Source organism: Choristoneura fumiferana, chromosome 7 (assembly GCF_025370935.1).
Source record: "Choristoneura fumiferana chromosome 7, NRCan_CFum_1, whole genome shotgun sequence".
Taxonomy (NCBI): Eukaryota; Metazoa; Arthropoda; class Insecta; order Lepidoptera; family Tortricidae; genus Choristoneura; species Choristoneura fumiferana.
In genome coordinates, this window is record NC_133478.1 from 2,122,073 (window position 1) to 2,146,670 (window position 24,598).

Below are 24,598 nucleotides of genomic sequence, written 5' to 3' on the forward strand. Positions count from 1 at the left end.
GTCACTGCTTAAGTGGCTAAATAAGAAACAAACAAGCTGAGATATGTGGTGCATAGGGGAAATTCGTGTCTGTACCGTTGTCCAGCAGTGGTGTAGCGGTATAGCACGCGGCACGGAATGCCGAGGACCTGGGTACGATTCCCAGTGCTAGCCTTATTTTTCTGGTTTTTCTGCGCATCTATATTTCAGTTTGTATTTTCAATTTCGGTTTTACGGGATGATCGTAAAAGTAAAAATTTGGAATTGAAATAAAAAATACAAAAAGATTCCAAAAAAACAATCTTTATTACTTATTTATAAAACGCATCCTCTTTCCAGAATGCCTTACAAAGGACGGTCTGATCCGTTACCTGATGTCTGACGAGAACGCGCCGGTGTTCCTGGACCGGCTGGACAACTATATGGACATGGACCAGCCGCTGGCCCATTACTACATCAACTCGTCCCACAACACGTATCTTTCGGGCCGGCAGTTCGGCGGCAAGAGCTCTGTTGAGATGTATCGACAGGTGTTATTGGCTGGATGCCGGTGAGCCTTAGATTGATCAGACATTAGGGTTTAACTTCTCTTCTTCAAGCCCACTTAGATTACAATAGTAGATTGTATAACAAGTGCATAAAGCGTAAAGGCAATGACAGTTGTGTGTATGTAATAATAAAAAAAGAAGTTAGTAGGTACCTACGTAAAACAGAATAGGTACGGTTAATAAAAAAAAAAACACTAAGATAAAGAATGAGCATAAAATGACCCTTCTCGCAACCTGCATCCAACATAGATACAAACATGAGCATGAGAGAATTAACATTATCATATCCCTGTTAAATTCTCTTGTAGCTGCGTGGAACTCGACTGCTGGGACGGCAAAGGCGAAGATGAAGAGCCGATCATAACCCACGGCATGGCGATGTGCACCGACATCCTCTTCAAAGACGTCATCTACGCCCTCCGCGACACCGCCTTCGTCACCTCTGACTACCCCATCATACTGTCCTTCGAGAACCACTGCTGCAAAGCCCAGCAGTACAAGCTGGCCAAGTACTGTGATGAGATCCTCGGCGATTTGCTGCTGAAGGAGCAGTTGCCTGATTATCCGGTAAGAGTTTTGTCAATACGGTATTTGACAATTTTTAATATATATTTTATAAATTAAAACTTCATAATGCCTGTTATCGAATGGAGAAACAGTTTTTAAGCTACCTTTACAAATAACAAAGTTATAAAGGTTTGAAGTTCAAGATTAGATGCTATGTTAGATGCGATGTTAGAGAAATTTTACCTAAATATTAATCCTATCGATTAGTATAATAAAATAGCGAGTGTTTTATTTTTTATTTTTGTTGGTCCGAGTCCCAGGCGTGGCAAGCGAGCTTTAGAAAATCTTTGAATGCAGTTTTGTTTCTTTTTAAAAATAAAGGAAATGAGCCAACGGTAGTCTCCCTCCAGGGCTCGACTTATTTTTCCACACTGTATAAGACATGGCAAATTCAGGAGTTGTCAAATACCGTATTTGGGTTTTTCGACAGGCGAAATATCTGTAGATGGCGTTAGTATCGCGAGATCCGTTTGACATTTCTGTCACACTTGTGATTCTTCTTCTTCTTCTCTTTTAAAATATGGCTTTTCTGTCCTAATTAATAGGACAATTTCGCCAGTGTCAAGGTAAACTCTCTTTGAGAGGGACGTTGTACGGTAATTGTAGTTTTTGCAACTTGATAGTAAAATTCCAGAAACCACGTGGAGACCACTTGCGCATTAAAAAATGTTAGACACGAGAGCAATACCTATAGAATTTTGGGATCACTGTTCACTGTTAAGGTTAATCGCCGCATAAAACACTATCAAAATTATACTTCAACTAGCCAAAGAATCGGAAATAGCAAAATTAGATATTGTCTACATCCGCCATCTTCGAATGCTACAAATCGAATCCACACTTGTGATTGGATAAATATCTAAATGAGCCAATCGCAGGCAAGACTGAAACATCAAACATACCTCACGATACTAACGCCATCTAGCGATATTTCGCCTGTCGAAAAACCCTCATTGGCTGGGTCGTAGTTAATGTACGACTTGTTAATGCACGCTCAAATAATGCACGGCCTGATAATCCGTGCCTATAATATTGCTCAACCTATTTTTGGGAAAATACAATATAATAAATAAAATACAATACTTGTCAAGCACTGTATATTTTTAAATAAACACATTTTTATTTATTACTATTTATTTGTTAATACAATACAATGACTCTTTGTTGTACACCAGAAATAGTAATCGATACAGAAAACAGGTACACAGAAAGTAAACTACAAGGAAATAAGTACTGACCATTTTCTTCGTGTACACCGAAAACTAATAAATTTAGCAGAAAATAACTTAATTGGTCACAATTGGACCTAACACAACCTAACACAAATCTATGGTCACTCGAATCGATTGGATTCAGATTATCACTACGTAGGTACATTACAGCGCGCGCAATATTTTGTACGCCCTGAGTGGCCCTGATAATACGCGATCATGATTTGCTTCCGATTATTATCACGTCATACATTATTGCGCGTACATTCCGAGTTGTACATTATTTTTTCCCGATCGTGATTTCTTTTTCAAAGTCGTTCGTTCCGCTCTTGACAGCAGGGCTACTACGAAACTCGAAGTTCGTGTCGTGCGGTCCCTCTGACACTTATACTATTTAATACGAGAGCAGAGCGGTGGTCGCCAGTTGAGGATTGCTTTTGAATCTTCATGTCGACTCTGTATGCATTGTGTTGAGATCGCTCTTAAGCAATAAGGCAGCTTATTGCTTAATGTAATTTTCTCTCTGTGTACCATCAGCCAAATAAGTGGTCTATCGATTTTTAACCAAGTTCCTATCAAATGACAGACACGTCTATTGGCATTATTGTTTTATGCCATGCAAACGATTATCAACTTTAGGGTGGTAGACTACATATTTGGCTGATGGTGCCTATTTTCTGTATCGCTTACTATTTCCGGTGTACAATAAAGAGTTATTGTATTGTATTGTATCATCATCATATCAGTCGTAGAACGTCCACTGATAGACAATGATATGGTTCTCCACAAAGTATGCCTGAATCGATGATCCGTTTCCAGTTGGAGCCCGGGCAGCCCCTCCCGCCCCCCTCCATGCTGAAGCGCAAGATCATGATCAAGAACAAGCGGCTGAAGCCCGAAGTGGAGCGCCAGGAGCTCGAGCTGTTCCGCCAGGGACAGTTCGTCATTGAGGACGAGGAGAAAGAGGATGCCTCCGCCGTCGCCATCACCGACAAGAAGGTAAGAATCGTCATCATCATGTCAGCCGAAAGACGTCCACTGCTGGAATAGGCCTCCCCAAGGCTCTCCACTCAGACCGGTTTTGTACTTTCCGCATCCACCGCGATCCCGCGATCTTAACCAGGTCGTCGCTCCATCTTGTTGGAGGCCTACCGACAGCTCGTCTCCTGGTCCACGGACGCCATTCGAGAACCTTCTAACCCCATCGGCCATCAGTCTTGCGAGCGATGTGCCCCGCCCGCCGTAAGAATAACCACGGAATTAAAAAAACCAGGGGCGGAACTCCATCTCATCTCATTCTACACCGTGTGACAAGAAGCAATAGCAATGAAAACGGCTGTGATTTCAAGTTGAATAACAATAATGATAGGAAACATAAGTAACTTTTATATAATAATAGTTCCTGTATAGACTTATTAGTCATGGGGGAACAGGGCATCCTAACACAGGTTCACTCACCTAAAAGGAAGTCCCAACCACTAAAGGCAATTGAAGACTAGTTAAAAAGAGAAATAAACAATTTTCATGTCATAAGGCCTCAGCTTTACTGAATTTGTCGTTCGCAGCCAGAGGAGATAGTGGCGGAAGCGGCGACGGCGGGGGACGATGCGCCCCCCCCGGTGGCCTACACGGGCTCCACCACCAACGTGCACCCCTGGCTCTCCTCCATGGTCAACTACGCGCAGCCCATCAAGTTCCAGGGCTTTGAGGAAGCCGACAGTGAGTACACCTTGCACTCCTAAAATTTGAACCTATTCAAAAAAATACAAAACTAACTTTTTATAAAAAAAAAATATATTGTGCAATAAATGAACAAATAAAACATGTAGTATATTTAAAGTGTCTCTAAAACTAAAGCCAAAACTGAGTAAAACGATAGATTAGCTCCCAAGCTATTAGATTAAGCAAAATTGACCTTAAAGTTTTTACTTTACGCTGGTTGTCATTATCACTATAAGATCAAATTTCTTTAACCTAATATTTGCACATTTGTTCACCGGTTTTTATCTGTTCCATAAAATTCTGATAGACTTAACAGTACTACCTTTTACTATGGTACCACGGTCAGTCAAATAAGTAATTTCTCGATAAAAAAGAAATAATTCGTCAATAAGCTAGTAAAGTTGAGAGAGCAAGTTAAATATGAACTTTTCCGACAAAATACGATGGTAAAACATTATTACTACATCGGTACTTATTTCGCTAAAGTCGAACATTCAATTGGCAGACACATCTAACCGTCATTGTTGTTTTATGATTATGACATGCATAAAATAGTCAACTTACGGGTGGTAGACCATATATTTGACTGATGGCAAGTCCGGATTTACCATGTTGGGCCCCCTAGGCAATGCAATTCTCGTAACCCCTTTTCAGTCGTTCAAAAATCACAATACCTTTCAAGTTTAATCAAATCAATTGCCAATAAAGAATACAAATATTTAGTAGGCAGTTGTCTACTCAGCTTAATGGTCAATCCAGACCTCGTTGATGGTCCCACAGCTGTAAATATCTTCCCGTAACTTTACAGAGAAGAATATCCACCACAACATGTCTTCGTTCGCGGAAACCACCGGCATGAACTACCTCAAGACGCAGGCCATAGATTTCGTCAACTACAACAAGCGGCAGATGTCCAGGATCTACCCTAAGGGCACGAGGGCTGATTCCTCCAACTACATGCCACAGGTAACTTGGACCTTTTTCGAAAATAAAAACTGAAACATGCACAGAAAAACCAGAAAAAGAGACCAGCGCTGGGAATCGAACCCAGGTCCTCAGCATTCCGTGCTGCGTGCTATACCTCTACACCACCACTGGACAGGAGTACAGACACAAATTTCTCCTATGCACCACATATCTCAGCTTGTTTGTTTTCTTAAGTGATCTTAAGCAGCGACACTAGCGACATCTATGTTGTAGCCCTCATCGAGAAACTTTCAACACTCCATTGGAACTAACCGCTCACCCGGACAAGAGATGTCGCTATTAAGCAATCAAATTATTTTTATTTTTGGAGTCTTTTTGCATTTTTCTTTAACCAGTTGGTTTTTCTGTGCATCTGTGTTAGTTTGTATTTTCGATATGGATTTTACGGGATAACCGTAAAAGTAACAATATTTAGAGTTGAAATAAAATTGATCGTGAAATCTATTATATATTTATCTATCATAACAGCTAACTAATTAAACATTTTATATTTTGGTTATAATTTAGTTATTTAATTTCTTCTTTTTATATATTGTTTGTCAAATTATATATATTATTATTAGATATTTTTAATTAATGTATTCAGTAAATAGATAGTAGATTTAATGAATACTAAATATTTTGTCTCGTCTCAGGTCTTAAATTCACATTAGGTACAACTCACAAAAGCTTGGCCGCCCTTTACTCACCGCTGCATTTACCCCGCAGGTGTTCTGGAACGCTGGCTGCCAGATGGTGTCCCTGAACTTCCAGACGTCTGACCTGCCTATGCAGCTGAACCAGGGCAAGTTCGAGTACAACGGCAACTGCGGCTACCTGCTGAAACCGGATTTCATGCGGCGCGCGGACCGGAGCTTCGACCCCTTTGCTGATGCCCCCGTGGACGGGGTGATTGCGGCCCAGTGTTCTGTGCAGGTAGATTCCTACATCGTCTCTATCTCTGGCCAGTATGAAGATTTCAAATTGGCAAGTTCGAATACAACAGCAACTGCGGCTACCTGCTCAAGCCAGATTTCATGCCACGGGCGGACCGGAGTTTCGACCCTTTTGCCGATGCCCCCGTGGACGGGGTAATTGCGGCCCAGTGTTCTGTGCAGGTATTAACCATGTTCATATTCGGAGTTCGGACTATACATATACGTCCCACTGCTGCGCTCCTTTCGTGATCGAAAGAGCTTTGGCTGTTTGCGTGAGGGTGAGGGGCTAATGCGGATTTGAAACTTTCTACACAAAACACACACATACTTACATAAATATTATTATTATTCATAGACATTGGGAACTTAATATTGGCATACATTATTGTTTAAAATTAACTGTATTTGCAATATGTTCAGTTCGTTTTGGTGTCTCACTCACTGTTAAATAGTTTGCAATTGTATCATCATCATCCCAGCCTATATACGTCCCACTGCTGGGCACAGGTCTCCTCTCAGAACAAGAGGGCTTGGGCCATAGTTCCCACGCGGGCCCAGTGCGGATTGGGAACTTCACACGCACCATTGAATTGCTTCGCAGGTTTGTGCAGGTTTCCTCACGATGTTTTCCTTCACCGCAAAGCTCGTGGTAAATTTCAAATGTAATTCCGCAATTGCAATTTAAAACCATTTTATCGTGCCCTCTAGACCCTCGGATAAGAAAACCGTTTGCCTGAGTTCGTAAAAGGGGGGTATAGGTTCGTTGGGACGATAAATGGAACTAAAGGATACACAATACTAGCCACGTGAATGTAGAAGAAGAAGTTAACTTCGGTCGTGTATCTTTATTAGTAACATGTATGTATATACATGGTCTTATCTACAGTGGCTTCACCTTGTATAATATGAGGGCCTGGTCTACCCAGAGTTACCCTCTCTGTACAGTCGATTACGTCTCCAGTCTAGACACTGCGTAAGTGTGCCTTGGTGTCCTACGTATCCTCAGTTCCTGCTCAGTTAGGGGAACTTATTGTACAGGGTTTATGGGTGTCGTAAGCCCTATATTACCCTGAGCCTGACACCAGCTGGACATGGCGGCTATGCCGCCACGGGGCCCTCCTTCCTACCCTTCAGGCCCGACCCGTATGCTCCAACTCATAATCGACCGTACTACAATGGCTTGCCAGTATGCTTCGATACATACTCATGGGAGTCCCGGACTCTATAAGAATGGATCTTCTGAATGACCGATAGCTGACCCATTCTTCCACATCCATGTAGCTAGATATATCGATTATAAAGCGTATATATACATGAGCACTTACCAGTATCATCTCTGGTCACCGCGAGGAGTCAGCCATGCCATCGCACTCGCAATCCACACGCCAAAATGTCTTTCTGCCTCAAATACCTCTCTCTCGCATTCTTTTACGCGCCGTATTCTGTCACCCGAAGGGTTAACACACAAGAGGATCGGTTAAAGCATAGACAAGGAAAACATTGCCACATCGCAATATAGATTGACATTAGGCAGGGTTGACACTTACCAACTGTTTTACGGCGACTCGTGCATTGCAATTGTATATTTTTAAATAAATAAAAATCCACACCATTACTATAGACGACCGAATAGCTCAGTGGTTAGAGAACCGCACTATGAAACTTGAGATCTCGGGTTCGATCCCCGGTCGGGGCAGATATTTTTATGAAAAATATGAATGAATTTTCGTTTTCCCGAGTCTTGGGTGTTTAATGTTTATATATCCATCTATTTAAGTAAATTTAATGTGTTTTACTGTAACCTAGTACTCATATTTTCAAATGATTTGCTTACTTTGGGCTTAAAAAAACTTCTGATAAACTTTTAAATGGATACTAGGCAACGGATAAACATACTTATATAGATAAATACATACTTAAATACATATTGAACATCCAAGACCCGAGAACAAGCATTCGTATTATTCATACAAATATCTGCCCCGGCCGGGAATCGAACCCGGAACCTCAAGCTTCGTAGTCAGGTTCTCTTACCACTTGGCCATCCATTCGCCATTTTAACAAATACTTATTTCATTGTTAGGTGATAGCGGGCCAGTTCCTGTCAGACAAGAAAGTGGGAACGTACGTGGAGGTTGACATGTACGGACTGCCCACTGACACCATCCGCAAGGAGTTCCGCACCCGCATGGTGCCCGCCAACGGGCTCAATCCTGTGTACAATGAGGAACCCTTCTTGTTCCGTAAGGTAGGACAGTTTCGTGTCATCTTTTATTTCATTCCTTCATTGTGGCTTTTTTTATTTCTCATAGGTATAACATACCTATCAAAAAGGTAAAAAAGGTAGGTAAGTTAAGGTAAGGTACTTACCGTATCTAACTTAACTTACCTGTGGTCTGTTTCTTAATTCGAGATACTAAAATGACGTTTCATGTGTTACCTTCGAAGAATTCGTGTATCCCTATCCCGCGGGGAGCTGTTTTCCCGCAAAATTAGCCAAAGTTAATTTAGTATAAGTACCTACCTAGTAATATTTTTTTTATCGAAGCGTCGTCGGTGTCGGGGGACCGCTAAGGTTAATACTTTAAAAATACAACATATGTAGTTACATATAGTCCTTGATATGTACTTAAGTTTCCTGTTAACCTTAGCGGTCCCCCGTCACCGACGACGCTTAGATAAAAAAAATATTACTAGGTACTTATACTAAATTAACTTAGGCTAATTTTGCGGGAAATCAGCATAGTCCCCGCGGGATAGGGATAAACGAATTCTTCGCAGATGAATTCGCGGGCAACAGCTAGGTAGTGCATAATTATTTTTTACTTTTTAGTTGTCTTTTTTGGCGGCGTTTTTTTCGGGCGTTTTTTATATTTTTGCTGGCGTTTTTTATAAAAAAGTTCTCCAAAGCTCCTATCCTTTGATATTATATCAAATGTTCCATCCAGTAAAAATATATGAAATGTTGTTATACCGATTACTACACACCCCTATGTGTGTGTCTGTGTGTCTATATGTCTGTGAGTCTCTGTCTGTCTGCCTGTCTGCCTTTTTGTGACACCGTGGCTCTTAAACGGGTAGACCGATTTGAATGCAGTTTTTTTATTTGAAATCAGGTTTTCTAGCGATGGTTCTTAGGTATGTTTCATCAAAATCGATTTAGCCGTTTTCAATATTGAACTTTGAAGTAACAAAGTCGGGGGTTTTTTGAATGACATTATGACGGAATATGTCATACTCTATCGATAAAGCAGTTATACTTAGCAAGCAAAAACAGACCTTAAGGTGGTCAACTCTCTGGTGGATCTCCCTGTAATTGCTATTTAAGTGAATAAATATTATTTCTATTTAATCTTTTCATTCCGCGACTGTGCTATGACTTATTCTGTGGTACAGTCACCAGCATTAATATCTGCCACAGCGGAGCGTGCAAAAATATCTGACACATCCTTCCGGCCCTAGAAATAGAGTCGTATCAGCTATTTATGCACGCTCGTTGCGTCAGATATTGTTGGTGGTGAGTGTACTAGCCCGCTGGTGCGGCAGGTGGTGCTGCCGGACCTGGCGGTGCTCCGCCTGGGCGTGTACGACGAGAGCGGCAAGCTGCTGGGGCAGCGCATCCTGCCGCTGGACGGGCTGCAGGCCGGCTACCGGCACATCTCGCTCAGGACAGAAGCCAACTTCCCCATGTCGCTGCCCATGCTCTTCTGCAATATTGAGCTCAAGATCTACGTGCCTGATGGCTTCGAGGGTGAGTGCCGTACGAGGATAAAGGTCCGAAACTACTAATGGATCCAGAAAAGGGGCTATCCTGCACAAAACTATGGCCCGAGCCCTCTTGTTCTGAGAGGAGGCCTGTGCCCAGCTGTGGGACGTATATAGGCTGGGATGATGATGATGACTACTCCATCAGAATCATCTAGGTTTTCCGAAATAAATTTAAAGTAAACTAAAAAGACGCTTGATTAAAACTCTCAAAAACAACCTTAGCTCCGCTACTATCTGAGACCATAATTATTCTACACGAGTCCATCTGACTATTGCAACCTTCGCCAGATCATCGGCCAGTCCCTCTCATGGGAAGCTTACTCACTGCGTCTTCCGATGCTACCTAAAGCTTAAGATATATCTACTTGAAGCGATTATGCAGTAAGAGTTGAAAGCTTTCTATATTCTGGTATTGGCAAGACTAAAACGGGCTGTGAACTTCATCAGACATGACTAATCAAGCTAAATATTCGCTTCTTGGTCATCATAATGAAGTCAATGTCAATTTTGTCGTGATGTTGATGTCAAGTTTATTAATTAATTATTGATAATACTTAACATCTGTACTACAAATATGTATTACTTAGTAAAATTAGGAACAGTGGCAAGTGGATTAACATTCCCGTGGTTGATATACTACAATAAATGCAGACGCGGTCCGAAAGGGGGGAAGGTCACAGGGGACATAAAGACCCCCCCCCCCAAACCGTACACGTCAATCACAAAATCCAAAATTTGAGGCTGTGACCGCGCCTGAATAAAGGCTTTAACGGTTATAGTTTAACAACCCGTCAACATTGTAACTGTATTGTCCAGACTTCATGGCTGCCCTGTCGGACCCACGCGCCTTCATGGGGGCCGCCAAGGAGCGGACAGACAACATGAAGCAGATGGGCATCGAGGAGAGCGGCCCCGAGAAAAAGGTGCAGATCGAAGACAAAAAGGAGGGTGAGTTCAAAACATTTTGTAAAACAAATAGAAACTTTGTTGCTGAATACATTTGCATTGACAGGCACGTATGTATGAGGTGTCGTGTGAAGGAAACAACTCTTCATATTAAAATTTTAAAAAAATATACTGAAATGAAATATATGTCATACCTAATGTGAACTGTTAAGGAATGGACTTCGCTTCCGTCGTCTGTATTTCTGCATAGATACAATCTAGGGCTCTTCAAGGCTAGAGTGAATAGGCTGTTACTGAACCAGTGAAAGAAAGAAAGAAAGAAAGAAAGAAGACATTTATTCACTAACACAGAAGACACACATATACAGCAAAATTAACACAAATAAAAAAAAATATATAGAGATACACCTTTGGCCTCATCTGCACTTAACATCAGGTAATATAGGTGTCAATCACGGACGGTGTTGCAAAAAAATAGAATTAAACATTGACAGCAAATGGACAGAAAAGACATACATTACACATACACTAGGCTCACCCAATAGTATCTCCGATCCGACTCTCTAATTCACGCGCTTGTACCATTCACTCCACTGAAGTCTTCGGTCATTCAGTCCGCTCCCTTACACCGGTCATTCGTCCACAAGTCCACCTTAGTTCCCACATGGATGTCAAAACAAGTCAATCCGGCCACTAGAAATGAGTCAAAATCGACTTGCAGGATAAGGTTAGGTTCCGACAGACCCAGATAGAACAGGGGAAACTAAATAGAAGCTTGTAGAAGAGTTTATTTTGCATATAAGACGCAGAAAGAAAGAAGATATTTACTTATTCACTAACACAGAAGACAGACATGTTTAATAATGTAACATTTACACAAATAAACCAAAAACAAAACATCAAGTGTAAAAACCTCTTAAAGAAAACGACATTAAGCAAAATTAAGTGTTAAGCTCGTTTACATTTATTTTTTCTAATCTACAAGCGTCAAGGCCATAAAAAAATGCAATGCCAGAACTTAGAAGAAACTCAGCAGGGCTTTGTGGCGATAAGTATTACGAGTATTGTTTAGGTTATAGTTCAGCGGAGAAACACGATTTGCTTCAACAGATTTACTTAATTTAACATGGTTTTTTCGCAGTTGCGCACTGTTTTTTGCGGAAAAATACTTGAGCGGTATTTTCCGAGACGTCTCCCCTCCCCCACACGTGTGAATGAGATTTGGCTCGAACCCAAACAAAACAATTAGTAGTCGCCCACATCTAAGTCATGATTGGTTTTTTGGAGTCTTTTTGTATTTTTTATTTCAACTCCAAATTTGTTACTTTTACGGGTATCCCGTGAAAACCATATCGAAAATACAAACTGAGACATGGATACACAGAAAAACCAGAAAAAGAGACCAGCGCTGGGAATCGCAATGGAATGGAATGGGATGGAATGGAATGGGACCGCTGAGTAGTGGAAAAAAAGCAACCTGAGATATATGTGTGCATAGGAGAAATTTGTGTCTAGACTCCTGTCCAGCGGTGGTGCAGGGGTTATAGCACGCAGCACGGGTTGCTGAGGACCTGGGTTCGATTCCCAGCGCTGGTATTTTTTTCTGGTTTTTCTGTGCATCCATGTCTCAGTTTGTATTTTCGACACATCTAAGTCGTTACACTCTTGACAGAATGGACATGGTCGTCGGCTAATGTGCGGCCCAATGTGCAATAAAATGTACACAATAAGTTCAAGGGAATTAGGAATCTATGACAATGTAACAAAGTAAAAATTCTGTTGTTTTTCTATTGTTTTACACCATGGCAGTTTGACGGCAGTTTGACTTTATTCTCGAAACAATTAGATTCTAATTGCTTTGTAATTTTTTTTCAAATTCAAATTCAAATTCAAAAATTCAAATTCAAATGATTTATTCAGTAAATAGGCCGCAATGGGCACTTTTACACGTCATTTTTTTAAACTACCAGCGCTTTCGGAAAGACCATCATTGCCAAGAAGAATGCGCCGCAAGAAACTTGGCAGAAAGTCATTTTTTCATAAAAATATAATTACAAATAAAATACTTAAAAACTATATTATACAATTAAAGAAAAAAAAATACAAAAAATAATAATAAAAGAAATACAGGGATGTATGGGGTCCCTTAGTTACAATACTAAACACTAACTATATCTAAACTATATCTACGTTCAGTGGAAGTGTAGAATGCTTCCACCGTCATAAATTTTAAAATTTCAAAATATTTATATGGTGGGCTTCAGGAGGCTATGTTGCAAACCTTCATGACGATTCGGGAAAATAGTGTGATGGTTTCCTTACCTTCCACACCAATAGAGCTGAAATCCGAGTTTCATAGTTGGCTATTGTCAATTGAGAGAGCTCCTACCCACTTCCACGTCAGGGGGCCTACTACGAAATTCGAAATTCTAAGTTCCTGTCGCGCCGTCCCTGTCACTCTCGTATTAAATAATATAAGCGTCAGCGGGACGGCAAGATACTAGTTCGATCGAATACGATACAAGATACTTAGAACGATACGAGCTCCGATTTTCGTACTAGCCCCCCCTGATCCCTTAGTCTCCTTTTATGATACCCTCGTAAGAAATAGATTTTAAAACCGAAAACGGCACGGACGCTCGCCCACTTAGGTACCTAAAACCAGGGATGTTACGGAGCTCCGATTCCGTTTCCGTTAAATCGGAACTTTCGTTTGATATGAACATCCGTTTGGTTCCGTTACTTTTTGAAACGTAAGTTATATCGGATGTCAATGCTTACCGCGGCGACTGGACATGAGCGGCGTACATCAAAAATAAACAGAATGCTAATTTAACTACCTATGTAACGTTTCTGACACTCGCGATCACAATTTAATGACAGTTTTTGTATGCGAAAACTGTCAGAAACGTTACACAATTTACCCTCAGGTTTAGTAGACCCACCCTTAACATCTCGTCCACCTATCTCAGGCAGTTGTCTCACCGCCAGCGAGGAAACGATTGGCTATCGACTATTTTCTCGCTCAAGAAACGAACAAAAGATATAATATCCTGTGTGAGTAAAAGAGACACATATATTAATAGTTGATCGCTGGCTGTTCACACTGCCGGCGAGAACTCGCTCTTACAGCTTTTGTTGCAGCGACAAGAGCTATAAAACTCGCTGAGCTATAGATACTCGCTCAGCGATGTCAGCTTGGCGCCGCCCGCACGAGCGAGTCGAGTGGAGCGAGTAATCGCCCGTCGCACTCGAACACTCGCTTAAGGCTTGTTCGGACTAGGCTAGTATTTTAGTCTAGTAGCGAGTAATTTAGTAGCTAAACTATTCGCTACTGCCTAAAATCGTTCGCATTACAGTCGAGTATTAAGTGGTTTCCTCGCTCCAGCGAAACGACATTTTCACGCCAACTAATGAACTCGAGTAAATCGACAGGTTCGGACTTGTTTAGCCGGCGGTCGAGTAAGCACGGACGCGTGGTGGGGGGTGCTACTCACTACTAAACTACTAAAAAAAAAATAGAATAAAATGGATTGACTCGACTAAATACTTACTATCTGCTCGACTAATTATTTGGTGTTCAGACACGTTTAGCTACTAAATTACTCGCTACTAGACTAAAATACTAGCCTAGTCCGAACAAGCCTTTACAGCCAGCGACAAAACTACACTCGCTTCTCGCTGCTCACCCACTCGTTTCTAGTTACTCGCTCTACTCGCGTCTCGCTCATCGTCGGCGGTGGGACAAGTGCCTCACTTAGGCTTCGATTTTGGTTCCGGTTCTGTTTTCGAATCCGATTCCGTTTCTGGTTCCGATAAACTAAATTGAAAACATCTGGTCCCGTTTTCGGTTCCGATAAAACCACATCCGTTACATCCCTGCCTCGAACTGATTCTGAAAATGTCTGCCAGCTCTCGAACTATGAAATGTTATAACGAGTCCTTTGACCCAAATCATACGCCACTAATTCGACGTCTCTGACGTCAATTGGGTCGTTCGTGACGTCAATCCAAGCACTCTCCAATTGAGGTATCTCGGCGTACGTTTCTTGCAACTATAATATATCTACTCATGTTAGCCGGTTTTTAAAATGACAGGATTTTAGGATTTCTCTTTCAGTTTAAAAACTTACAGAACGACTCAGACTTAACTTTGTTTTTTCTTTTAAAATTATTAAGTTATTAATTAAAAGGATCCTTTGTTGCCTTTTACGATACTCACGGAAAGAGATGGACCCGTCTTATGCTAAAACCACTCCGCTCCGCATTACCTTTTCTCTCTGCTCCGCAATACCTTTTCTCTCCGCTCCGCAGTCCGCAATCTACCTCCGTGCGTATGTACAGCAGGGCTACCACGAAACTCGAAGTTCGTGTCGTGCGGTCCCTCTCGCTCTCGTATTAAATAGTACAAGTGTCAGAGGGACCGCACGACACGAACTTCGAGTTTCGAGTTTCGTAGTAGCCCTGCAGACACGGTTCAACTCGCAACTCCGCTCTGCATTATCCCCCTCGCTCCGTTCCAGCTGGGCTACTCGAAATTGGAAAATCGCAGTAGTTCCGTCCCTCTGACACTTATACTATTTAATACGAGAGTAAAAGGGGCGGTACGATAAGAACTTCAATTTTCTAATTTCGGAGTAGGCCCTCAGTGAACAAGCAGCCTTACAGCTAGGAATTTCGTCTATCGACGTGGAAATCACATCTGGGCAACGTCACAGTCGGCGTGTTCCCGGCACCATACAGTCTACCTATCCCATGTTCTATTTTAAACAAATTCAATAGACATGGATGGAATATCGCATCAATGCCTACTCAATATTGCGATGTAGCATTTAAGACGAAAAACCGGCCAAAAGCGTGTCGTAAAAGCCCAGGATATGGTTCCGTAGCTGTTACAAAAAAATCCTTGCTGTCCGCTTGTACGCAAGTCACTGGAAGTTATTTCAACCTTACGCCACTGAATCAATTTAGTTTGTGACCCTTGGAATGACAATAGTTTCTATCCCGGAAAATTGTTTAGGTAGTTCCTACAAATAATTCTATTAAATAAGTATACTAATTATAAATGCAAAAGTTTACTACTTCGTACAAAACAGCTTAAAGAATTTGGATATAATTTGACCCATCTGTTTCTAATTTGGATTAACACAGTTCCCGCTGGATAGCGATAACTGAATTCATCAACGACGACAAAAGCTAATGGTACATATTGATATTATTTTGCCAGTCTCCAGCACAAGGTTGTAGCAATATTTTAGAAATATGTTTATGTTATGTGCAGATCGAGAATAGCAGTGAAATCATAATTTATATCGAACTGAAGCGTAGCCGGCGCGTGCGTCTGCCTAAAAGATATTTTCAGATGTTTGCGGACGGGGTGGAGTGTTGGGGACAGAAGGAGGGCGGCGGGAAAGGCGGTAAATGCTATCCTGCAAATATTATAGCCTATATTATAGTTACCTACGCCGTAGCTAGTGGTTCACCAGCTTTGTTATTTTGGATATTATTTCAAAATTCTTAAGATTATTTTTTTCATTGAACCATTTGTACTTTATGAAGTACGTTCGGCCGTTATTCTTAATGTTAATTGGCCCTTTTTAAAGTATGCGAGGGCCCACGAGGATAGGGATTTGGTTCAAGATTATTTATTTCTCATAAGATTTACATTCGCTTATCTTTGGCCAGTTAACATTTCAAGTAATACAGGGTGTCCAGAAGTACCAGTCACAGTGACACCAGAGGTAGGCCAGCTCAAGAGGAACCTAACCACCCTAACATGACCCCATAAAAGTTGCACGGTTTTCGAGTTATTACCGAAATAAAGATTTTTGGGGATACTCCCCTTTGTCTTGACATTTTTAGCACCAGCATCGACTTGGCAAGCTTTTAATAACAGTTTTTTATGTGTATCGAATCGTAAATAGTTACTTCAGAAGTGCAGTGTGTTATTTTGTCAGTAACTACCGTAAAATGCTGAAAAAACTTTATTAATCTTGATTTAAGTTGTCTCAAAATAAGAATTTCAACTTTAACCATCTGCCATGAAAAAAATTACTAGAAACGAAACAAACAAATAACGCCAATAAATTAGACATGTTATGTAGATTCAGAAATGGTATGACACATGTATCTTACTGAAATAACATTAGGCATTCTTATCACTTTGCTGATGCCGCAAGCCGTCACTGTTAAGTAAAAACATGTTACATTACCTACTAATTTATTGAATCAGGTTACTTTGCCGAGGTTCATATTAATGAACTGAAACAATCACCTACTTTGCTCACCGCGACCTTATGATAGCTACGTTTATACTAGAAATGTGTGTTCATTCAGTTCCTCCTCCTCCACACTGCAAAAATACCGGTAGTTCGAAGGACTCGCGCTGCTAGCAGACTTGACACCCACACTTCAGTCTACTCGTGACCACGGCGACTGTAATGTTGCCGAAACGTCGAGGTAAATATTATCGTGTGTGTAAGCGTGATAAGTCCATCGGTGGTATTATGAATATGAATGAAATCACGAAAGTTTAAAACGTTAGATAATATTACTTGGTTAACGCTATAATCTGAACATCTTTAAGGTCAAAGTAAACAGACACCTTCTTGACAAACGTGTATCATCTTAAGCTCATCTTCGCCTTTCATCAAGGGAGATTGAGGCCAAACGTAAGCCTATTAAAATATTCTAAAACCCGATTTATTTCAATGAAATATTGTGGACTGAAGAATCGGCTTGCAAAAGGGATGGATATTTCAATTTACACAACGTCATAGCTGGCAGACAGAAAACCAACACAGACACATGAAGAACGAGAAGATCGGTCCCAATACCAATTCAAAATTAATTTGTGGACTGGAATTCTTAATGGACAAAATTGTGGGACCGGTCGAGTTGCCTCCTATTCTTAATGGTAGAAACTATTTACAGTTTTTGCAAAACGACCTGCCTGGTTTTATATCCGGTTCTTTAGGATCCGGTCCTAGCCTTGAAAAGGGAGACAAATATTAATATTTACCTTCGTGCATTTGGCAAAATAATTGTATCAGATAATAGATGAGCTATCGCTATACACAGCATTTTTGTACCACTTAGCAGGGACTGCTTTCGGAGTTCAAGTTATAAGTTGGTTCGATAGGGCTTCGCTAAAGTGATAAGAATTTCTAATGTTTTTGGAGTGAGATACATGTGTCATACCATTTCTGAATCTGCATAACATGTCTAATTTTTGGCGTTATTTGTTTGTTTCGTTTCTAGTATTTTTTTTCATGGCAGATGGTTAAAGTTGAAATTTTTATTTTTGAGACAACTTAAATCAAGATTAATTAAGTTTTTTTCAGCATTTTACGGTAGTTACTGACAAAATAACACACTGCACTTCTGAAGTAATATTCACGATTCGATACACATAAAAAACTGTTATTAAGAGCTTTCCAAGTCGATGCTGGTACTAAAAATGTCAAGAGAAAGGGGAGTATCCCCAAAAATCTTTATTTCGGTAATAACTCGAAACCGTGCAACTTTTACTGGGGTCATGTTAGGTTGGGTTAGGTTCCTCTTGAGCTGGCCTACCTCTGGTGTCACTATGACGTGGTACTTCTGGGACACCTGTATATAAAAAGTTATAGTATAAAAAATATGTTTAGTGAGTTTTCAAAAGTTTATACTGAAACGAATAAAGTTTGTAATGTTTTATTACTATCATATAATTTTATTTTACACAACAAATGGCCATAAACGGTACAGTGGCCACAAACGGTTCTTCTGCCCTACTGAGAAAACATATTAAACTATAGTGTTTACTCATGGCTTATGCACGCGTTAATCATTAGATCCAGCTTTTGATTTGAAATTCCTGAATTTTACAAAATTCCCGTGGGAATTCCCAAAAATTACATCGTGGTGTTTATTGACATTGCGTTATAAACAACAGTGCCAAATTTAGTGACTATACCCAGCGGGTGAGATTTTGTATTTTATCCATGACCCGTGGAAACATCAGGATAAAAGAACCTGTGTTATTCCAGATGTCCAGCTATCTACATGTCAAATTTCATTTAAATCCATCCAGCCATTTTATCGTGAAAGACAAACATACACACTCGCAAACATTCACATTAAGCAAAACATTTAAATTAGGTATTAGTAGAATAAGTAGGATATTTTTTTAACCTCGTGAGACCCATATCAAATTTTGATCAATAGAATTTGAAACTTAATGTCCATATTATTTTTGACGCATGTTCTAAATTTAGGCCATTGAGCCTTACTAGGTAGTATGTTTACTTTATTTGGGTTGAATCGCTTCCGCCTTTGCGCTTGTGCCGTGGTTTAAATAAATAAATGATTCAGGCATTCACTGCAGTTCAGTTCAAATCTTCGGTTCGAAGAAAGTGTTTTGGATCAAGACTTTTCCTTTTGTAATGGCATTAAATGTTTCCCATAGTTATTTTAATTTAAAAAGTGTTAAGAAAATTTTATAAACATTTGACAATGTTAAGATACAAGGGAACTATTAAAGTTCTGAGAGGTAGGTGAAAAAGAATTTTTGTATAAGAAACTAGGTGTTGCGGGCGACTCTATTTGCGAATAATTTATATGTAGTAACCAGGGTTCGGATAAAAAGTGCGGATGACGTAAAAATGACGTAATCTTGCACACAAGATGATGTTTTTATTTAAACTTCCGTGTGACAAAGTAGCATTAATGAAGTAACAAAAAAATCGTTTTGAATTCAGTGAATAAAATAAATTTCATATCGTTTAATAAAGAGGTTGATAAATGATAAGTGATAATTGTTTATGAAAATCAAAAATACTATTTGAAATCATGCTATAAGTGGTTTGACGTCTTCGGCACATTTTGTCCGACCCCTGGTAGTAACTATATAATTTTCCTAGATGTTTATCCTATATCCTCAGGGGTTCATACTGGCTTCATACAAAATTTCATTTAAATCAGTTCATCGACTTAAGGGTGACGAGGTAATGACAAATAAACATTCTTTCCTATTTATAATATTACATAGTAGGTAAGGATTTGGTATGGAAGTATGGATTCTCTTAGGAACACAAAATGACTAGGTATTTTGTTTTTATAGTGTAGTCTATTTTTACTACTAGTATTTATTCTTTGTTAATATTTTGTTTCCAATAATTTTAGAGGGAAAAATTAACTCGGATTTTTACAAGCTTTTATTTAACTTGACTGTTTGTTGTTGTTTTTTGTTTGGGTAAAAGCTTGCAGTTCACTGACGAAGTTGCGGAAAACAGTGGTTTGACCTATGGCCTCTCAAGCAATCGTGGGTTCGAGTCCAGGCTCGCACCTCTAAGTTTTTCGGAATTTATTTGTAAAATTGCATTTGAAATTTACCCCGAGCTTATCTAAAAGCGTGCGACATTCAATGTTTTTCATCATATTTGTGAGTGAAATAGTGTACCTATAAGAGAAAAATTTTTTTTTTACCAAAATTACTTAGACGTTAAACACATGAATACGAAATTAAGAATAAGAATAGGTAATAATAAGAAAAAACCGGCCAAGAGCGTGTGACACGCCAAAATAGGGTTCCGTAGCCATTACTGATTATTTATACGGAATCTTCCAAGTTTATGTATATTTTATACCTTAGGCTGCTATTTACTCTTAAACTACTAATAATTCTCAAGCAAACTTAGCCGTTACAGTTTTCCTTGAAAGTTTGATATACTTACTATCCTGAATTTTTTCCAATTTTTCACCCACCGGTTTAGATTTTAGAGGGGGGGACGCCCGATTTTCATGGCAATTTGCATTTTAAAGTTTAATATTTCGCAACAAATCACTGAATCGAAAATCGTCTTAGCAAACCCCTAATAGTTTTAAAAAGCCTATCCAAAGATATCCCACACTATAGGGTTGGATGAGAAAAAAAAACCCCCACTTTACGTGTATGTTTAGGCACCCTAAAAAATTTTTTTTTTTTTAATTTTGAATTGTACCATTTTGTCGGCATAGTTTACACATATATCCGTGCAAAATTACAGCTTTCTAGCATTGATAGTCCCTGAGCAAAGCCGCGGACGGACGGACAGACAGACAGACAAGACAGACAGACATGACGAAACTATAAGGGTTCCGTTTTTGCCATTTTGGCTACGGAACCCTAAAAAAGGCCACTGGGTCTTATTGGGTAACCAAGTTAGTTTGCATGTTACGACATTGCTTAGGAGTGTGATGAAAACTTTTGTTTGTCCAGAGCCGCCACTGGTGTTCGAGCCCATCACGGTGGAGTCTCTCCGTCAGGAGAAGGGCTTCGTGAAGACAGGCCGCAAGCAGCAGAAGGAGCTCGACGCGCTCCGCAAGCGACAGGCCAAGGAAAAGATGTCGCTGCAGAAACAACAGTGCAGCGCGCTAGAGAAACTCATCAAGGGGAAGAAGTGAGCTATAATAATCCATACTAATATTATAAATGCGAAAGTGTGTGTGTTTGTATGTTTGTGTGTATGTGTGTATGTTTGTCCGTCTGATGCTTTTTGGCATAGAGATAGTTTATGGGCCAGAGAGTGACATAGGTTTATTTTTATCCCGGAAAAATGCACAGTTCCCGAGGGAACAGCGCGCGATAACCGGATACCACGCGGGCGAAGCCGCGGGCAAAAGCTAGTAATATATAGTAATAAATAATCATGGGACATTTGATACTAATGACTAATGAGGGCTATCGTTTTTTGTCTTTCTAGATGGCGCCACTGTTGCGTGAGGTTTTTAAGTGTGGCTTTCAAAGTCTGTTATTACGGGCGTGAAAACAAAGTTTACCTACACCTTAAAACCGTGCCATAAAAATATCGAGCTACCACAGTGTTGCGTAGTCCCGTTTTGTTCAAAAAAAAAAAGGGAGGACAAAGGTTTCCGACAGACAAAACTGTCTCAAAATCAAAACAGACATTCATTGTCCCGTAGCGCATAATTGCCATAATTATTTTCGGGTAGATAATGCAGAATATTCACAAAATTATTCTAATTATAAATGAACCCGCGTAGCTCACCCAAAAACTATGAGATTTGACATTGCGGAGACCTCACGCTACACTAGCGCCTCTAGCGGCGAATTCATACGCGATAGCCCTCATTGAAAACTAAGCAAAGCTTGTACCATGGATACTAGGCAACGGATGAACATACCTACTTATATAGATAAATACATACTTAAATCGGTTTAAAGAATTTATTTTTCTCATAAGAATATTCACAATTCACTTACATGAGAAATTTAACAATTATAATCTAATATATACACAGTGAGCGTATGTTTGCGTATTCGCATTCACAGAGAAAGAAATTATACTTACCTAACTAAATAACATTTATTTTTTATTTTCTTTGTACTAGAATTAACTATACTTATAATAACACTAACACCTATGGATGATTTGTGCCTAAATGTACGATAATATCGGGAATACATATTTCCAATTTAAATTTATAATACTGACAAAAACATAACAGAAAATACTTATTAAACATCCAAGACCCGAGAACAAACATTCGTATTATTCATACAAAATAAATATCGGACCGATCGATCGATCCGATTAGATGCAGAGATATCAGCGCTGTAGTAGGCACGTAGGTTACTGTTATTTGTAGGTTGTAGGTTAGTCAAGTTCCTTTTCGACATCATCAAATGTTTTTGTAATTTATTTGTTTATTATTTTAAGAGACAGTGTACAGTGTTTATATCTATATCTCTAACCTTTTACCAATCACACTGTATTTGGGTCGATCAACTTTTTCTTGGTTATTTCTCTGTCCCGTCGCCCAAGAGACAATAGTGACAGAATTTCTTACCCTTTGAACGCCACGGTCGGCAAAACGCGACAGCTGAAAATCGTGCCATTGGTACATAGATTTTTGTTTGTCGTCTGTGGCCGACCGTGGCGCCCAAAGGGTTAAAAAAAAACTTGTAATATAGTATAGTGCATAGAAGATAGTCGATAAAATTAATTGGCTGTAACTACGAAAAAAAGGGACGCTCGGTGAATTTTAACCACAGAAAGCATGTAGATCTAGAAACATCATGGTTTTAAAAAGTTGTCCAGGGGACGTAACCATGGCAACGAGGTACCATGAATAGTTGAACAACCTACTTCATACCTAATTGCAATTTTTCCCATGGGTTGTTGGAGTGCATTTGGAATTTAGTAGGAAAATACGTAAGCACCCATGAGACTGACATGATCACCTGAAGTAGTTAATATTAAATAAACTCTCGTATGTATAGGTCAATATTGTCATTAATCGGTCTAGGTACCTTAACATGCACAATTTTTTACTACCAAAACAACCACATTTTTTTTAATAACTATTTATACCACAATTTATACCTATTTAGGTAACAACATAGGGGTTTTTACTAAAATCATCATACCATCTGGTGAAAGGGGCAAACTTCCATGTCTTTAATTTAAGGATTTGATTTGATTTAAAATCGAATCTCAAAGTAAACCAACACATTTTTTCCAGCAAAGAGCAGCTAAGCAACGACGCGGCCTTCCGCAAGCTTGTAACCGACCAATCAGCGGCGTGGAGCGAGCTCGTCGCCCGGCAGCGATTGGAGGACTGGAGCAGCGCGCGCAGCCGATTGGACGAGCAGCGGGAACTGCTCAAGAAGATGATGGAAGCCACGCAACTGGCGCAGATGAAACAGCTCGAAGCCAAGCATGAGAGGTAAGCTTGTTGAATTTGCCACCGAATGGAAGGAGAGATAAGTTCGTGGGAGCAGTATAGTAGTAGGTAGTATAGTAATAGTAAAACTCTCTATTGTATAAGGAGCGGAAGGAGGAAGGAGGTTGTATTGGAGAAGCATTTCAAAATGCGAAAAGATTGGAAATCCCCAAAAATAAAACAGATATTCCATTAGGTTGGTTAGCAATTATTACACTGCATCAAAATCATCAAAATACATAAAATATGAGGATAGATAGACTATTTATATTTGCCCCAAAAAAAGAAAAGATGCATTTGGTCCTTCGAACCGGATATCCAATAGACTCGTTTATCAGTCAGAACGTCCACTTCTGAACAAAGTCCTCCCCTTAGAACGCACACAATGAACGACAACTCGCAACCTGCATCCACTGGTTGCCCACAACTCATGATGTCGTCAGTCCATCTAATGGGAGGCCTGGCAACGCTTCGTCTTCCTGTTCGTGATCGCCAATCTCGATCTTTCACCCCAAATGTTATCTGTTCTTCGAGCCGAAGTGACCCGACCATAGACATAATTGACTTCGAACTATTTATCTCCTTTTTCCAGGGAACTGAAAGACATGAACGGCCGACAAGCCAAGATCAGTATGGAGACCAGCAAAGAGGTGGCCAATGACAAGACGCTGAAAACCAAGCAAGAGAAGGACCGCCGCCTGCGCGAAAAGAAACAGAACAACACCAAGAAGTTCATGGACGAGCGGAAGGTACCCTCACCACGGCGTAACAATTCCTAGTACTTTGTGGGGTGTTTAGGGTTCCGTAGTCAACTAGGACCTTATAGTTATTTATTATTTATTTCATCATCATCATCCCAGCCTATAACGTCCCACTGCTGGGCACAGGCCTCCTCTCAGATCAAGAGGGCTTGGGCCATAGTTCCCACGCGGGCCCAGTGCGGATTGGGTACTTCGCACGCACCATTGAATCGCTTCGCAGGTTTGTGCAGGTTTCCTCACGATGTTTTCCTTCACCGCAAAGCTCGTGGTAAATTTCAAATGTAATTCCGCACATGAATTTCGTAAAACTCAGAGGTGCGAGCCGGGGTTCGAACCCACGACCCTCTGCTTGAGAGGCGATAGGTCAAACCACTAGGCCACCACGGCTTCATTTATTATTTATTTATTCAAGCCATAAATTGTATGTATATAGTTTCGTAATGTCTGCCTGTCTGTCCGCGGGTAAGCTCAGAGACCGTTGTTAGTACTAGAAAGCTGTAATTTGGCATGAATATAAAGGTAAC

At 40.2% G+C, this 24,598-nt stretch overlaps 1 protein-coding gene across 2 annotated transcripts in view; it reads left to right on the top strand.

Moving 5' to 3' along the window:
- The window catches only part of LOC141429489 (1-phosphatidylinositol 4,5-bisphosphate phosphodiesterase-like), a gene marked incomplete at its 3' end in the record, with an annotated part of 69,164 nt that extends 45,102 nt beyond the window's left edge, over positions 1-24,062 (top strand). For both annotated transcript variants that reach the window (XM_074089802.1, XM_074089803.1), the window contains 12 exon segments: positions 319-529; positions 836-1,094; positions 3,125-3,304; positions 3,871-4,024; positions 4,836-4,993; positions 5,723-5,929; positions 8,015-8,179; positions 9,478-9,682; positions 10,516-10,647; positions 20,846-21,026; positions 23,113-23,316; positions 23,906-24,062. In XM_074089802.1, coding sequence (XP_073945903.1) covers positions 319-529; positions 836-1,094; positions 3,125-3,304; positions 3,871-4,024; positions 4,836-4,993; positions 5,723-5,929; positions 8,015-8,179; positions 9,478-9,682; positions 10,516-10,647; positions 20,846-21,026; positions 23,113-23,316; positions 23,906-24,062 — 2,213 coding nt within the window.
- Between the last annotated feature and the right edge of the window lie 536 nt (positions 24,063-24,598).